Source organism: Myxine glutinosa, chromosome 2 (genome assembly GCF_964187855.1).
Source record: "Myxine glutinosa chromosome 2, kmMyxGlut1.1, whole genome shotgun sequence".
NCBI lineage: Eukaryota > Metazoa > Chordata > Myxini > Myxiniformes > Myxinidae > Myxine > Myxine glutinosa.
The window spans coordinates 267,857,824-267,872,475 of NC_136262.1; the positions used below are offsets into that span (position 1 = coordinate 267,857,824).

The 14,652-nt window shown below is 40.5% G+C and overlaps 1 protein-coding gene across 3 annotated transcripts in view; it reads right to left on the reverse strand.

Moving 5' to 3' along the window:
• The window catches only part of DGKQ (diacylglycerol kinase theta), a 224,058-nt gene that overhangs the window by 131,984 nt on the left and 77,422 nt on the right, over positions 1 to 14,652 (reverse strand). For all 3 annotated transcript variants that reach the window (XM_068105716.2, XM_068105715.2, XM_068105714.2), the window contains 2 exons: positions 1,969 to 2,071; positions 1,769 to 1,854 (listed from right to left, as the gene is read on the reverse strand). In XM_068105716.2, coding sequence (XP_067961817.2) covers positions 1,769 to 1,854; positions 1,969 to 2,071 — 189 coding nt within the window. The remainder of the gene's footprint in view (positions 1 to 1,768; positions 1,855 to 1,968; positions 2,072 to 14,652) is intronic.

A 14,652-nucleotide genomic window follows, 5' to 3' on the forward strand; every position in this document is an offset into this window, starting at 1 on the left:
TTTGTGGAAAAAAACGTCATCGGTCATGTGGTTTGGCAGCCATATTGGATTTAAATATAAAACTTTTAAAATCTACTTTTCCGAAACCGCTTATCCGATCGATACGAACTTGAAACGCGTTTACATTATTGAAATGATATTTGCAAACTTTACAATTTGCAATTTGCAAACACGGGTGAAAATATTTCCAAACTATGACGTCATCAGTCATGTGGTTTGACCGCCATCTTTAATTTAAGCAAAAAATTAATCTTTTCCGGAGTACCTCTTAACGGAGCAATGCAAAATGTCATGCACATGATAAACTATTGATGTGGGAAAAATATTTGAAAACTATGACATCATCAGTCACTGAAATGGTGGTCATCTTTGATTTAAGGAAAATCTTTAAACATCTTTTTCTCCAGAACTGCTGAACAGATCAATATGAAATTTCATCTGGAGGATCAACTCCCCATGAGGAAAAATGTTTCTGAACAATGACATCACCAGTCACATGGTATGGTGGCCATCTTGGATTTAAGTTTAAAAATATTTGAAAATCCATATCTCCAGAACCATTCTAAACGAATCAATCCGAAAATTCACACGCAACATTGACTACACATGAGGATGTTTTTGTTTGCAAACCATGACATCATCAATCACATGGTATGGTGGCCATCTTCGAATTAATGGGAAAAAAATTAAAATTAATATCTCCAGAACCGCTAAACCGATCCAAACCAAAATTTACAGATATGATCGTCCACCCATGAGGAAAATTTATTGAAAATTATGACGTCATCAGCCAAGGCTAACCCCTGCCCTAGCAGGGAAAATGGCCTTAAAATGCATGTTGTGTGTGTGTGTGTGTGTGTAGTCTAGTGGTATGGCAACCATTTTGCCTGGAAGCCTATCATCACTGCTCGCAGTTCTAGTTTCGAATTGCATTTCCAGCACAGAGTACTTATGGAAGCTACAAATGGAAGCTACAAACATCAATGAGCGAGTTTGGCCAGGAGCTCAATAGCACGAGCAAATGTGGAGCCCTTCCACTTTCATAGACTCCCTCCCCTACCTCCATTTCACCCTCAAGGCATTTCCATCGGTGCCCTCAAGGTATTACCAGCAGATTGCCTGCCGTGCTCGTTCACAGAAAAAGTCTCAGCCAATTGACGCCGCCGATGATGAACCAATCAGCGCCGTGGCTGCCAAGCAACATGTGCCAATGGTGCATCGCCTTGCTAGCCACCACTCAGGAGTGGCCATGCGGCAGACGCCGCCCTTCATGGGTGAGATGTCAGAGGGCCAGAGAATGCAGGGGAGGTGAGTAGGCATGCCACAGCATGGATGTGTGAGAAGAAGCAGGGAGGTGTGCTGCAGCAAGGATGTGTGAGATGTTGGGGCATCCCCATATTGCCTGGCTCCAGCCCGGTTCAACAGGACCATCCTTAACCTCTCTTGTCTAAAATGGACAAGGCCTGTTTCCTGTACGGGCTGTTGCCACCAGAAAGTTGTTCTTCAAAGTCCTATAAACTACACAAATGATGCTACGGCCATACATTCCAACTACAAACCACGACCCCAAAAACACAACAGCACTATAGCTGGTCGCAACGCCGTATTTTCAAAGTTCACACTTCATGGAATGGTCCGGCCACACGCAGCTTGAATGTGAACATCCTTTTCGATTGTTTTTCTCAGTTGTGCTTTAATGACTTTTCAATAACTGGGATATGAAACGTTTTGGAGATAAAGCATAGGATAGTGTCGAGTGTAGACTCACCTGCTCAGTGTGATGCTCCTGGTGGCATTTCCGGCAGTCACTGGAGGCAAACCTGAGGCACTCGACATGCAGATGCATCTCACAAACTGCCAGAAACAAATGACAAATTCACAAGGAACGTTGGGTGAATGAAGGAAGGGTTCTCCTTTGGTGGCAAAAGGGTTAATTCGGTAAAAACAGAAACTCATTGTGCAGCCTACCTTCACATCGGCATGCAAAACTCTCTTCCAAAAGCTTCCTGCAAATCTGGCAAAACCTCTTCTTGTAAACTCCAAAAGATATGAAACAGTGAGCAACAGGAGCCTGGAGAATACAGGGATATGTACAACACAGAATATTTGCCTTCGGGGAGAGGGGCCAAAATGGGCATTCATATACCACTGCACAAGAATAACCTCAGATATGAACTAGAACGGCACTCGGTATAGAGCATACCTCCGCCAGGCTCAACAGTTTACGTTTCGTATGCCTTTTACAAGCTGGATCTGGATTCGGACCTGAACCAAAATCTAGTCGGCTTGTTTTTGTCACTTACCCAACTCGTCCACCAAGTTTAGTCATATCTTGTCCACAACGGTAGAAATATGATGCAATAATGTATATCATGTTTGGCCACAACACTCATTGGTGAAGAATCACTTTTGTTAATTAATTACTTATGTTATAAAACAGTTTGAGTCGTTGGTTCACAAGTCAGAGTGAATATCTGTGTAATGGACATGTCTATCAGGTAAAGTGTTTATCGCTTAGTATATTGTCATATAAAGCGATTTATGATTTAACTTATTAGTTTGGGTTAATAATTCAAATAAAAGTAGTAACTAGATAAGTTTTCATAAGGATATTGCATTGCTGTGTTAACTAACTGTGTTGACTGACTGTCTGGACACAACTTTGAGGTTGTGGGTCCATTGATGTTGAGTAATCTACTGATATGGACCTGCAATCAGGGTTGTGGACCCACCGTTTGGAGGTTCTGGGCTGAAAGGATCGAAACCTCGATGAAAAACGGTGCCCACGTGATGATCTGGGCAGTTGGAAAACCAGTCAATTGCTTATAGGTTAAGGTTATAACTTCAAATATAAAAAAGCTTTTACAAGTACATACAAGTACATAATATATCTGTGTATGTGTGTTTGTATAGGTGCGTTTCTATGTGCATGTGTATGTATATGTATTGTTATGTGTGTGGGGGTAGGTAATGAAATACCTGAGTTGAGATAGAATTGTATAGATTAGCGTGCACCTAATGTCGTGAAGAAGAAAACCTTCATGTATCTAAGTTAGGCCGACTATCCGGTAAGATCGTATATGTGTCTCTATACGAGGGGTGGAGCTATGCCAATTAGGTAGGGCTTAAGAATAATCCCCAGTGTGCAATTGCCCCTGTGATTTTTCCCTATACTTTATTACAATTAAAAACCTCGCCATTACAGCCACCCCAATCGCTGACAGGACCACAGGACATGCCGATCGGCAGAGGAACCCCGCCCAGCTGAAGATTCCTGAAGGACGGCTAGGCCATGCCCCGAGCTTCGTCATTGGGCGTCAAGAATGGCCGTGAGACCATGCCCCGAAGGACGATTGGTTGGGACGATTCGATGGCGCTGGGCGATTGGTCAAAAGGATGATGTCATCGAGATGCTAGAGAGGAAAAGAAAAGGGACCGCCATTTTCTCTCTCTCTCTCTCTTGGCCCTGGCTGCGTTGGCGAACAGTCACATTCTGTCTCGCTCATCTCTACTCTCTTGGTCCCGACAGTGTTGGTGAACGGTCACATCGATATCTCTCTCCCTGTGCCCTCGACGGAGGCGGCTGCGCTTGGAGCAGTGCGCGCTAGTAAAGCGAGTGGTGGGAGCCCAGTGGATCGTGACGATCGGAGGAGGAAGGAGTTTGGCCACCACTCCGCGGGTCGGTGGCTGCGACGGGAGCGACTGCGTGCCATCTTGTTCCGTTCCCGCGCGGTGGTTCAAAGACCAGTTGAGGACGCCAGGCTGAGTACCGGCCAACACACCACACCACACCACATTTTATTTTTGTTTATTTTTCCCTCGTCTGTTTTACGAGTCTGAGTGGAGGGTCCCTCATTTAGGAATTTTAGTTTACCTTACCTTTCATTGTTTCTTTGCATTATTTTAACAAATCCATTATCTGTTGCATGTTACCTTGTGTTCGGTCTCGTTTATTCGTGGTGGGTTCGAGGAACCCCAGTGAACTCCGTTCAGGTAAGGACCTCAGTCTCCCTCCCCCGTGCGTGCTAAAGAGATAACACCGCCATATTTTGTGCATACGCCTCGGAGGTAAGGCTCGTTTGGTCATCTGTTGCCCTGAGGCCTTCACCAAGGGGACGACACGACAGTATATATGTGTTTCTATAGACATATATGTATATGTGTGTGTATATGTGTGTATGTGTGTGTGTGGGTATGTGTGTGTGTATGTGTGTGTGTATGTGTGTGTGTGGATATATGTGTGTGGGTATGTGTGTGTGTGTGTGTGTGTGTGTGTGTGTGTGTGTGTGTGTGTGTGTGTGTGTAGATAGATATATATATATATATATATATATATATATATATATATATATATATACTAGCTTGGCTCGGCTCGCTGTGCTCGCCTCACCACACGTCGTTACTGAGGAACGGGCTTATTTTAGCTGAGGAAAATGACTGTACCTGAGTTGCTGTGTTGTCATGATTTACACCAATCATCATACAAACAATTACTTTGCACAAATGTATTTGTTGTGTTTGTGATATTACATTTTTATAGGCAATTTAGGTTGAAGATTTAGGTTGAATGTTTTTTTTTCAAGAAAGAAACCCTCAGCCCATACCTAGGGGAGGGGTAGGTGTAGACAGGAACTTTGGGACGATTACACCTCACCACCACGTAATTCAAAACACCTCACCACCAAGTAAATCAAAACACCTAACAGCCATAAAACACGTAATAAAAACACCTCACAGCCATAAAACACGTAATAAAAACACCTCAGTCATAAAACACGTAATAAAAACACCTCACCACCACGTAATGCAAAACACCTCACCACCACGTAATTCAAAACACCTCACCACCACGTAATTCAAAACACCTCACCACCACGTAATTCAAAACACCTCACCACCACGTAATTCAAAACACCTCACCACCACGTAATTCAAAACACCTCACCACCACGTAATTCAAAACACCTCACCACCACGTAATTCAAAACACCTCACCACCACGTAATTCAAAACACCTCACCACCACGTAATTCAAAACACCTCACCACCACGTAATTCAAAACACCTCACCACCACGTAATTCAAAACACCTCACCACCACGTAATTCAAAACACATCACCACCACGTAATTCAAAACACTTCACCACCACGTAATTCAAAACACCTCACCACCACGTAATTCAAAACACCTCACCACCAAGTAATTGAAAACACCTCACAGCCATAAAACACGTAATAAAAACACCTCACAGCCATAAAACACGTAATAAAAACACCTCACAGCCATAAAACACGAAATAAAAACACCTCACAGCCATAAAACACGTAATAAAAACACCTCACAGCCATAAAACACGAAATAAAAACACCTCACAGCCATAAAACACGTAATAAAACACCTCACCGCCATAAAACACGTAATAAAACACCTCACATCCATAAAACACGTGATAAAACACCTCACATCCATAAAACACGTAATAAAACACCTCACATCCATAAAACACGTGATAAAACACCTCACAGCCATAAAACACATGATAAAACACCTCACAGCCATAAAACTCGTAATAAAACACCTCACAGCCATAAAACACGTAATAAAACACCTCACAGCCATAAAACTCGTAATAAAAACACCTCACAGCCATAAAACTCGTGATAAAACACCTCACAGCCATAAAACTCGTAATAAAACACCTCACAGCCATAAAACACGTAATAAAACACCTCACAGCCATAAAACTCGTGATAAAAACACCTCACAGCCATAAAACACGTAATAAAACACCTCACAGCCATAAAACACGTGATAAAAACACCTCACAGCCATAAAACTCGTAATAAAACACCTCACAGCCATAAAACTCGTAATAAAACACCTCACAGCCATAAAACACGTAATAAAACACCTCACAGCCATAAAACTCGTGATAAAAACACCTCACAGCCATAAAACACGTAATAAAACACCTCACAGCCATAAAACACGTAATAAAACACCTCACAGCCATAAAACTCGTGATAAAACACCTCACAGCCATAAAACTCGTGATAAAACACCTCACAGCCATAAAACTCGTGATAAAACACCTCACAGCCATAAAACTCGTAATAAAAACACCTCACAGCCATAAAACACGTGATAAAACACCTCACAGCCATAAAACACGTGATAAAACACCTCACAGCCATAAAACTCGTAATAAAAACACCTCAGCCATAAAACTCGTAATAAAACACCTCACAGCCATAAAACACGTAATAAAACACCTCACAGCCATAAAACACGTGATAAAACACCTCACAGCCATAAAACTCGTGATAAAACACCTCACAGCCATAAAACTCGTAATAAAAACACCTCACAGCCATAAAACTCGTAATAAAAACACCTCACAGCCATAAAACTCGTGATAAAACACCTCACAGCCATAAAACACGTAATAAAAACACCTCACAGCCATAAAACACGTGATAAAACACCTCACAGCCATAAAACACGTAATAAAACACCTCACAGCCATAAAACACGAAATAAAAACACCTCACAGCCATAAAACACGTAATAAAACACCTCACCGCCATAAAACACGTAATAAAAACACCTCACAGCCATAAAACTCGTGATAAAACACCTCACAGCCATAAAACACGTGATAAAACACCTCACAGCCATAAAACTCGTAATAAAAACACCTCACAGCCATAAAACTCGTAATAAAACACCTCACAGCCATAAAACACGTAATAAAACACCTCACAGCCATAAAACTCGTAATAAAAACACCTCACAGCCATAAAACTCGTGATAAAACACCTCACAGCCATAAAACACGTGATAAAACACCTCACAGCCATAAAACTCGTGATAAAACACCTCACAGCCATAAAACTCGTAATAAAAACACCTCACAGCCATAAAACTCGTAATAAAACACCTCACAGCCATAAAACTCGTAATAAAACACCTCACAGCCATAAAACTCGTGATAAAACACCTCACAGCCATAAAACTCGTGATAAAACACCTCACAGCCATAAAACTCGTGATAAAACACCTCACAGCCATAAAACTCGTAATAAAAACACCTCACAGCCATAAAACTCGTAATAAAACACCTCACAGCCATAAAACTCGTAATAAAAACACCTCACAGCCATAAAACACGTAATAAAACACCTCACAGCCATAAAACTCGTGATAAAACACCTCACAGCCATAAAACTCGTGATAAAACACCTCACAGCCATAAAACTCGTAATAAAAACACCTCACAGCCATAAAACTCGTGATAAAACACCTCACAGCCATAAAACACGTAATAAAAACACCTCACAGCCATAAAACACGTGATAAAACACCTCACAGCCATAAAACACGTAATAAAACACCTCACAGCCATAAAACACATGATAAAACACCTCACAGCCATAAAACTCGTAATAAAAACACCTCACAGCCATAAAACACGTGATAAAACACCTCACAGCCATAAAACACGGAATAAAAACACCTTATCACCACAAAATTAAAAACACCTCACAGCCATAAAACTCGTGATAAAACACCTCACAGCCATAAAACACGGAATAAAAACACCTCACAGCCATAAAACTCGTAATAAAAACACCTCACAGCCATAAAACACGTGATAAAACACCTCACAGCCATAAAACTCGTAATAAAAACACCTCACAGCCATAAAACTCGTAATAAAACACCTCACAGCCATAAAACACGTGATAAAACACCTCACAGCCATAAAACTCGTAATAAAAACACCTCACAGCCATAAAACACGTGATAAAACACCTCACAGCCATAAAACTCGTAATAAAAACACCTCACAGCCATAAAACACGTGATAAAACACCTCACAGCCATAAAACTCGTAATAAAAACACCTCAGCCATAAAACTCGTAATAAAACACCTCACAGCCATAAAACACGTAATAAAACACCTCACAGCCATAAAACACATGATAAAACACCTCACAGCCATAAAACTCGTAATAAAACACCTCACAGCCATAAAACACGTGATAAAACACCTCACAGCCATAAAACACGTGATAAAACACCTCACTGCCATAAAACTCGTAATAAAAACACCTCACAGCCATAAAACTCGTAATAAAACACCTCACAGCCATAAAACACGTAATAAAACACCTCACAGCCATAAAACACGTGATAAAACACCTCACAGCCATAAAACTCATAATAAAAACACCTCACAGCCATAAAACACGTGATAAAACACCTCACAGCCATAAAACTCGTAATAAAAACACCTCACAGCCATAAAACTCGTAATAAAACACCTCAGCCATAAAACACGTAATAAAAACACCTCACAGCCATAAAACACGTAATAAAAATACCTCACAGCCATAAAACACGAAATAAAAACACCTCAGCCATAAAACACGTAATAAAAACACCTCACAGCCATAAAACACGTAATAAAAACACCTCAGCCATAAAACACGTAATAAAAACACCTCACAGCCATAAAACACGGAATAAAAACACCTTATCACCATAAAATTAAAAACATCACCTCACCAAAAAAACATCACCAAAAAACATTAAAAACCTTATCACCAAACAGGAAATTAGAGCTGTCTCCCTCGACATATCACGTGCCTTCGACACGGTCTGGCACCCCGCTCTGCTCACCAAACTCTCCTCCTTTGGTATCCATGGAAATCTCCACGCATGGCTGGCGGACTTCCTCTCTAGTTGTCGTCAACGTGTGGCCCTGAATGGGTTTCTCTCATCTCCTCTTCCTGTTCAGGCTGGAGTTCCCCAAGGCAGTGTTCTGGGCCCCGTGCTTTTTCTGGTCTTCATCAATGATCTCTCTGACTCTCTCGAAAATCCTCTCTATCTCTTTGCTGATGACTCCACTCTCTGCCGCTCCATTCCTCTTCCCTCAGATCGGCAGTCTGCTGCCTCCTCACTCTCTGAAGACCTGGACAAAATCACAGACTGGTCAAACAAGTGGAACATGTCTTTCAATCCTGACAAATCTCACACTCTTACTATGTCTCTCCGAAAAGATCGACTGGACAACCCTCCCATCTACTTTCTCAACAATCCTCTCCAAGAAGTTCTGTCGCTCAAGATTTTGGGTCTCACTATCTGCCATGATCTTTCTTGGGAAAACCACATTTCCAAGCTGGCCTCCAAAGCCAGTCGCCGACTGGGCATCCTCCGTCGTGCGAAGTCCTTCCTCGGCACACCTGAGCTCCTCACCACATACAAGGCTTTCATCCGCAGCTCAATGGAATACTGTTCTCCCCTATGGGCCGGTGCTCCTGCCTCACACCTAGCTCGGCCTCACGCTGTTGAAACCAAAGCTTTCAGAATTATTGGAATCTCCCGCGATGAAGCTATCTCTGAGGGCCTTTCACTCACTCACCGCAGGCAGGTAGGTGGTCTTTCTGTCTTCTACCGACTCCTCTCCGGCCTTGCACCCCCAGCTCTCTCTGTGCTCTGTCCCCCAAATATTCCTACAGGTCGCACAAGATCTGCCAGCAACCCTCTGATGGTTAAACTGCCGAAATCTCGGCTCTCCGCTCACCTTCACTCTTTCATTCCTCTTTTCTCCCGCCTCTGGAACAAACTCCCTCACTCCCTTCAATCCCACTCCTCCCTCCAGGTCTTTAAAACAGCTGTTCACCACCATCTCTTATCTTCCCCCATCCAAAACCTTGATCTTTTCTACCCCCGCTAATTCACCCCAGATCCACCTTGTTTGAAATTCCAACTTCTTTCCTGGAAGTCCTGGCAGTGTCCATATGTTTTATACCTCTCCCACTGCCCCCTTCCCACGCCCCCCGCCCCCCAAAGCCCTCGCCCTCTCTCAGATCTCTCGATGTCTCCATGTCTCTCGGTCCCTGCTCTCAAATGTTGTGTTTGTGTCCTTCCCCCTCTCTCCCCATCTTGTCTACCGCTCCCTATGTTATATGTTTTATGTGTCGGTTTGTCTTTCTGTGTGATTAATGTTCGCTCTTTCACGAGCCTCGATCTTGTATACAAAAAAAAAAAAAAAAAAAAAAAAAAAAAAAAACCTCACAGCCATAAAACACGGAATAAAAACACCTCACAGCCATAAAACTCGTGATAAAAACACCTCACAGCCATAAAACACGGAATAAAAACACCTCACAGCCATAAAACTCGTAATAAAACACCTCACAGCCATAAAACACGTAATAAAACACCTCACAGCCATAAAACACGTAATAAAAACACCTCACAGCCATAAAACACGTGATAAAACACCTCACAGCCATAAAACTCGTAATAAAAACACCTCACAGCCATAAAACTCGTAATAAAACACCTCACAGCCATAAAACACGTAATAAAACACCTCACAGCCATAAAACACGTAATAAAACACCTCACAGCCATAAAACACGTGATAAAACACCTCACAGCCATAAAACACGTGATAAAACACCTCACAGCCATAAAACTCGTAATAAAAACACCTCACAGCCATAAAACACGTGATAAAACACCTCACTGCCATAAAACTCGTAATAAAAACACCTCACAGCCATAAAACTCGTAATAAAACACCTCACAGCCATAAAACACGTGATAAAACACCTCACAGCCATAAAACTCGTAATAAAAACACCTCACAGCCATAAAACTCGTAATAAAACACCTCACAGCCATAAAACACGTAATAAAACACCTCACAGCCATAAAACACGTGATAAAACACCTCACAGCCATAAAACACGTGATAAAACACCTCACAGCCATAAAACACGTGATAAAACACCTCACAGCCATAAAACACGGAATAAAAACACCTTATCACCACAAAATTAAAAACACCTCACAGCCATAAAACACGTAATAAAACACCTCACAGCCATAAAACACGTGATAAAACACCTCACAGCCATAAAACTCGTAATAAAAACACCTCACAGCCATAAAACTCGTAATAAAACACCTCACAGCCATAAAACACGTAATAAAACACCTCACAGCCATAAAACACGTGATAAAACACCTCACAGCCATAAAACTCGTAATAAAAACACCTCACAGCCATAAAACTCGTAATAAAACACCTCACAGCCATAAAACACGTAATAAAACACCTCACAGCCATAAAACACGTGATAAAACACCTCACAGCCATAAAACACGTGATAAAACACCTCACAGCCATAAAACACGTGATAAAACACCTCACAGCCATAAAACACGGAATAAAAACACCTTATCACCACAAAATTAAAAACACCTCACAGCCATAAAACACGTAATAAAACACCTCACAGCCATAAAACACGTGATAAAACACCTCACAGCCATAAAACTCGTAATAAAAACACCTCACAGCCATAAAACTCGTAATAAAACACCTCACAGCCATAAAACACGTAATAAAACACCTCACAGCCATAAAACACGTGATAAAACACCTCACAGCCATAAAACACGTGATAAAACACCTCACAGCCATAAAACACGTGATAAAACACCTCACAGCCATAAAACACGGAATAAAAACACCTTATCACCACAAAATTAAAAACACCTCACAGCCATAAAACTCGTGATAAAACACTTCACAGCCATAAAACTCGTAATAAAAACACCTCACAGCCATAAAACTCGTAATAAAAACACCTCACAGCCATAAAACACGTAATAAAACACCTCACAGCCATAAAACACGTGATAAAACACCTCACAGCCATAAAACTCGTAATAAAACACCTCACAGCCATAAAACTCGTAATAAAACACCTCACAGCCATAAAACTCGTAATAAAAACACCTCACAGCCATAAAACTCGTAATAAAAACACCTCACAGCCATAAAACACGTGATAAAACACCTCACAGCCATAAAACTCGTAATAAAAACACCTCACAGCCATAAAACACGTGATAAAACACCTCACAGCCATAAAACACGGAATAAAAACACCTTATCACCACAAAATTAAAAACACCTCACAGCCATAAAACACGTGATAAAAACACCTCACAGCCATAAAACACGGAATAAAAACACCTCACAGCCATAAAACTCGTAATAAAACACCTCACAGCCATAAAACACGTAATAAAACACCTCAGCCATAAAAGACGTAATAAAACACCTCACAGCCATAAAACTCGTAATAAAAACACCTCACAGCCATAAAACTCGTAATAAAAACACCTCACAGCCATAAAACTCGTAATAAAACACCTCACAACCATAAAACACGTGATAAAACACCTCACAGCCATAAAACACGTGATAAAACACCTCACAGCCATAAAACACGTGATAAAACACCTCACAGCCATAAAACACGGAATAAAAACACCTTATCACCACAAAATTAAAAACACCTCACAGCCATAAAACACGTGATAAAACACCTCACAGCCATAAAACACGTAATAAAAACACCTCACAGCCATAAAACACGTAATAAAACACCTCACAGCCATAAAACACGTGATAAAACACCTCACAGCCATAAAACACGTGATAAAACACCTCACAGCCATAAAACACGTGATAAAACACCTCACAGCCATAAAACACGGAATAAAAACACCTTATCACCACAAAATTAAAAACACCTCACAGCCATAAAACACGTGATAAAAACACCTCACAGCCATAAAACTCGTAATAAAACACCTCACAGCCATAAAACACGTAATAAAACACCTCACAGCCATAAAACACGTAATAAAACACCTCACAGCCATAAAACACGTGATAAAACACCTCACAGCCATAAAACACGTGATAAAACACCTCACAGCCATAAAACACGTGATAAAACACCTCACAGCCATAAAACACGGAATAAAAACACCTTATCACCACAAAATTAAAAACACCTCACAGCCATAAAACACGTGATAAAAACACCTCACAGCCATAAAACACGGAATAAAAACACCTCACAGCCATAAAACTCGTAATAAAAACACCTCACAGCCATAAAACACGTGACAAAACACCTCACAGCCATAAAACTCGTAATAAAAACACCTCACAGCCATAAAACTCGTAATAAAACACCTCACAGCCATAAAACACGTGATAAAACACCTCACAGCCATAAAACTCGTAATAAAAACACCTCACAGCCATAAAACACGTGATAAAACACCTCACAGCCATAAAACTCGTAATAAAAACACCTCACAGCCATAAAACACGTGATAAAACACCTCACAGCCATAAAACTCGTAATAAAAACACCTCAGCCATAAAACTCGTAATAAAACACCTCACAGCCATAAAACACGTAATAAAACACCTCACAGCCATAAAACACGTGATAAAACACCTCACAGCCATAAAACACGTGATAAAACACCTCACAGCCATAAAACACGGAATAAAAACACCTTATCACCACAAAATTAAAAACACCTCACAGCTCTAAAACACGTGTTAAAAACACCTCACAGCCATAAAAAACACGTAATAAAAACACCTTATCACCACAAAATTAAAAACACCTCACAGCCATAAAACACGTAATAAAAACACCTCACAGCCATAAAACACGTAATAAAAACACCTCACAGCCATAAAACACGTAATAAAAACACCTTATCACCACAAAATTAAAAACACCTCACAGCCATAAAACACGTAATAAAAACACCTCACAGCCATAAAACACGTCATAAAAACACCTTATCACCACAAAATTAAAAACACCTCACAGCCATAAAACACGTGATAAAAACACCTTATCACTGCAAAATTAAAAACACCTCACAGCCATAAAACTCGTAATAAAAACACCTCACAGCCATAAAACACGTCATAAAAACACCTTATCACCACAAAATTAAAAACGCCTCACAGCCATAAAACACGTAATAAAAACACCTCACAGCCATAAAACACGTAATAAAAACACATTATCACCACAAAATTAAAAACACCTCACAGCCATAAAACACGTAATAAAAACACCTCACAGCCATAAAACACGTAATAAAAACACCTCACAGCCATAAAACACGTAATAAAAACACCTTATCACCACAAAATTAAAAACACCTCACAGCCATAAAACACGTCATAAAAACACCTCACAGCCATAAAACACGTCATAAAAACACCTTATCACCACAAAATTAAAAACACCTCACAGCCATAAAACACGTGATAAAAACACCTTATCACTGCAAAATTAAAAACACCTCACAGCCATAAAACACGTGATAAAAACACCTTATCACTGCAAAATTAAAAACACCTCACAGCCATAAAACTCGTAATAAAAACACCTCACAGCCATAAAACACGTCATAAAAACACCTTATCACCACAAAATTAAAAACACCTCACAGCCATAAAACACGTAATAAAAACACCTCACAGCCATAAAACACGTAATAAAAACACATTATCACCACAAAATTAAAAACACCTCACAGCCATAAAACACGTAATAAAAACACCTCACAGCCATAAAACACGTCATAAAAACACCTTATCACCACAAAATTAAAAACACCTCACAGCCATAAAACTCGTAATAAAAACACCTCACAGCCATAAAACACGTAATAAAAACGCCTCACAGCCATAAAACTCGTGATAAAACACCTCACAGCCATAAAACACGTAAT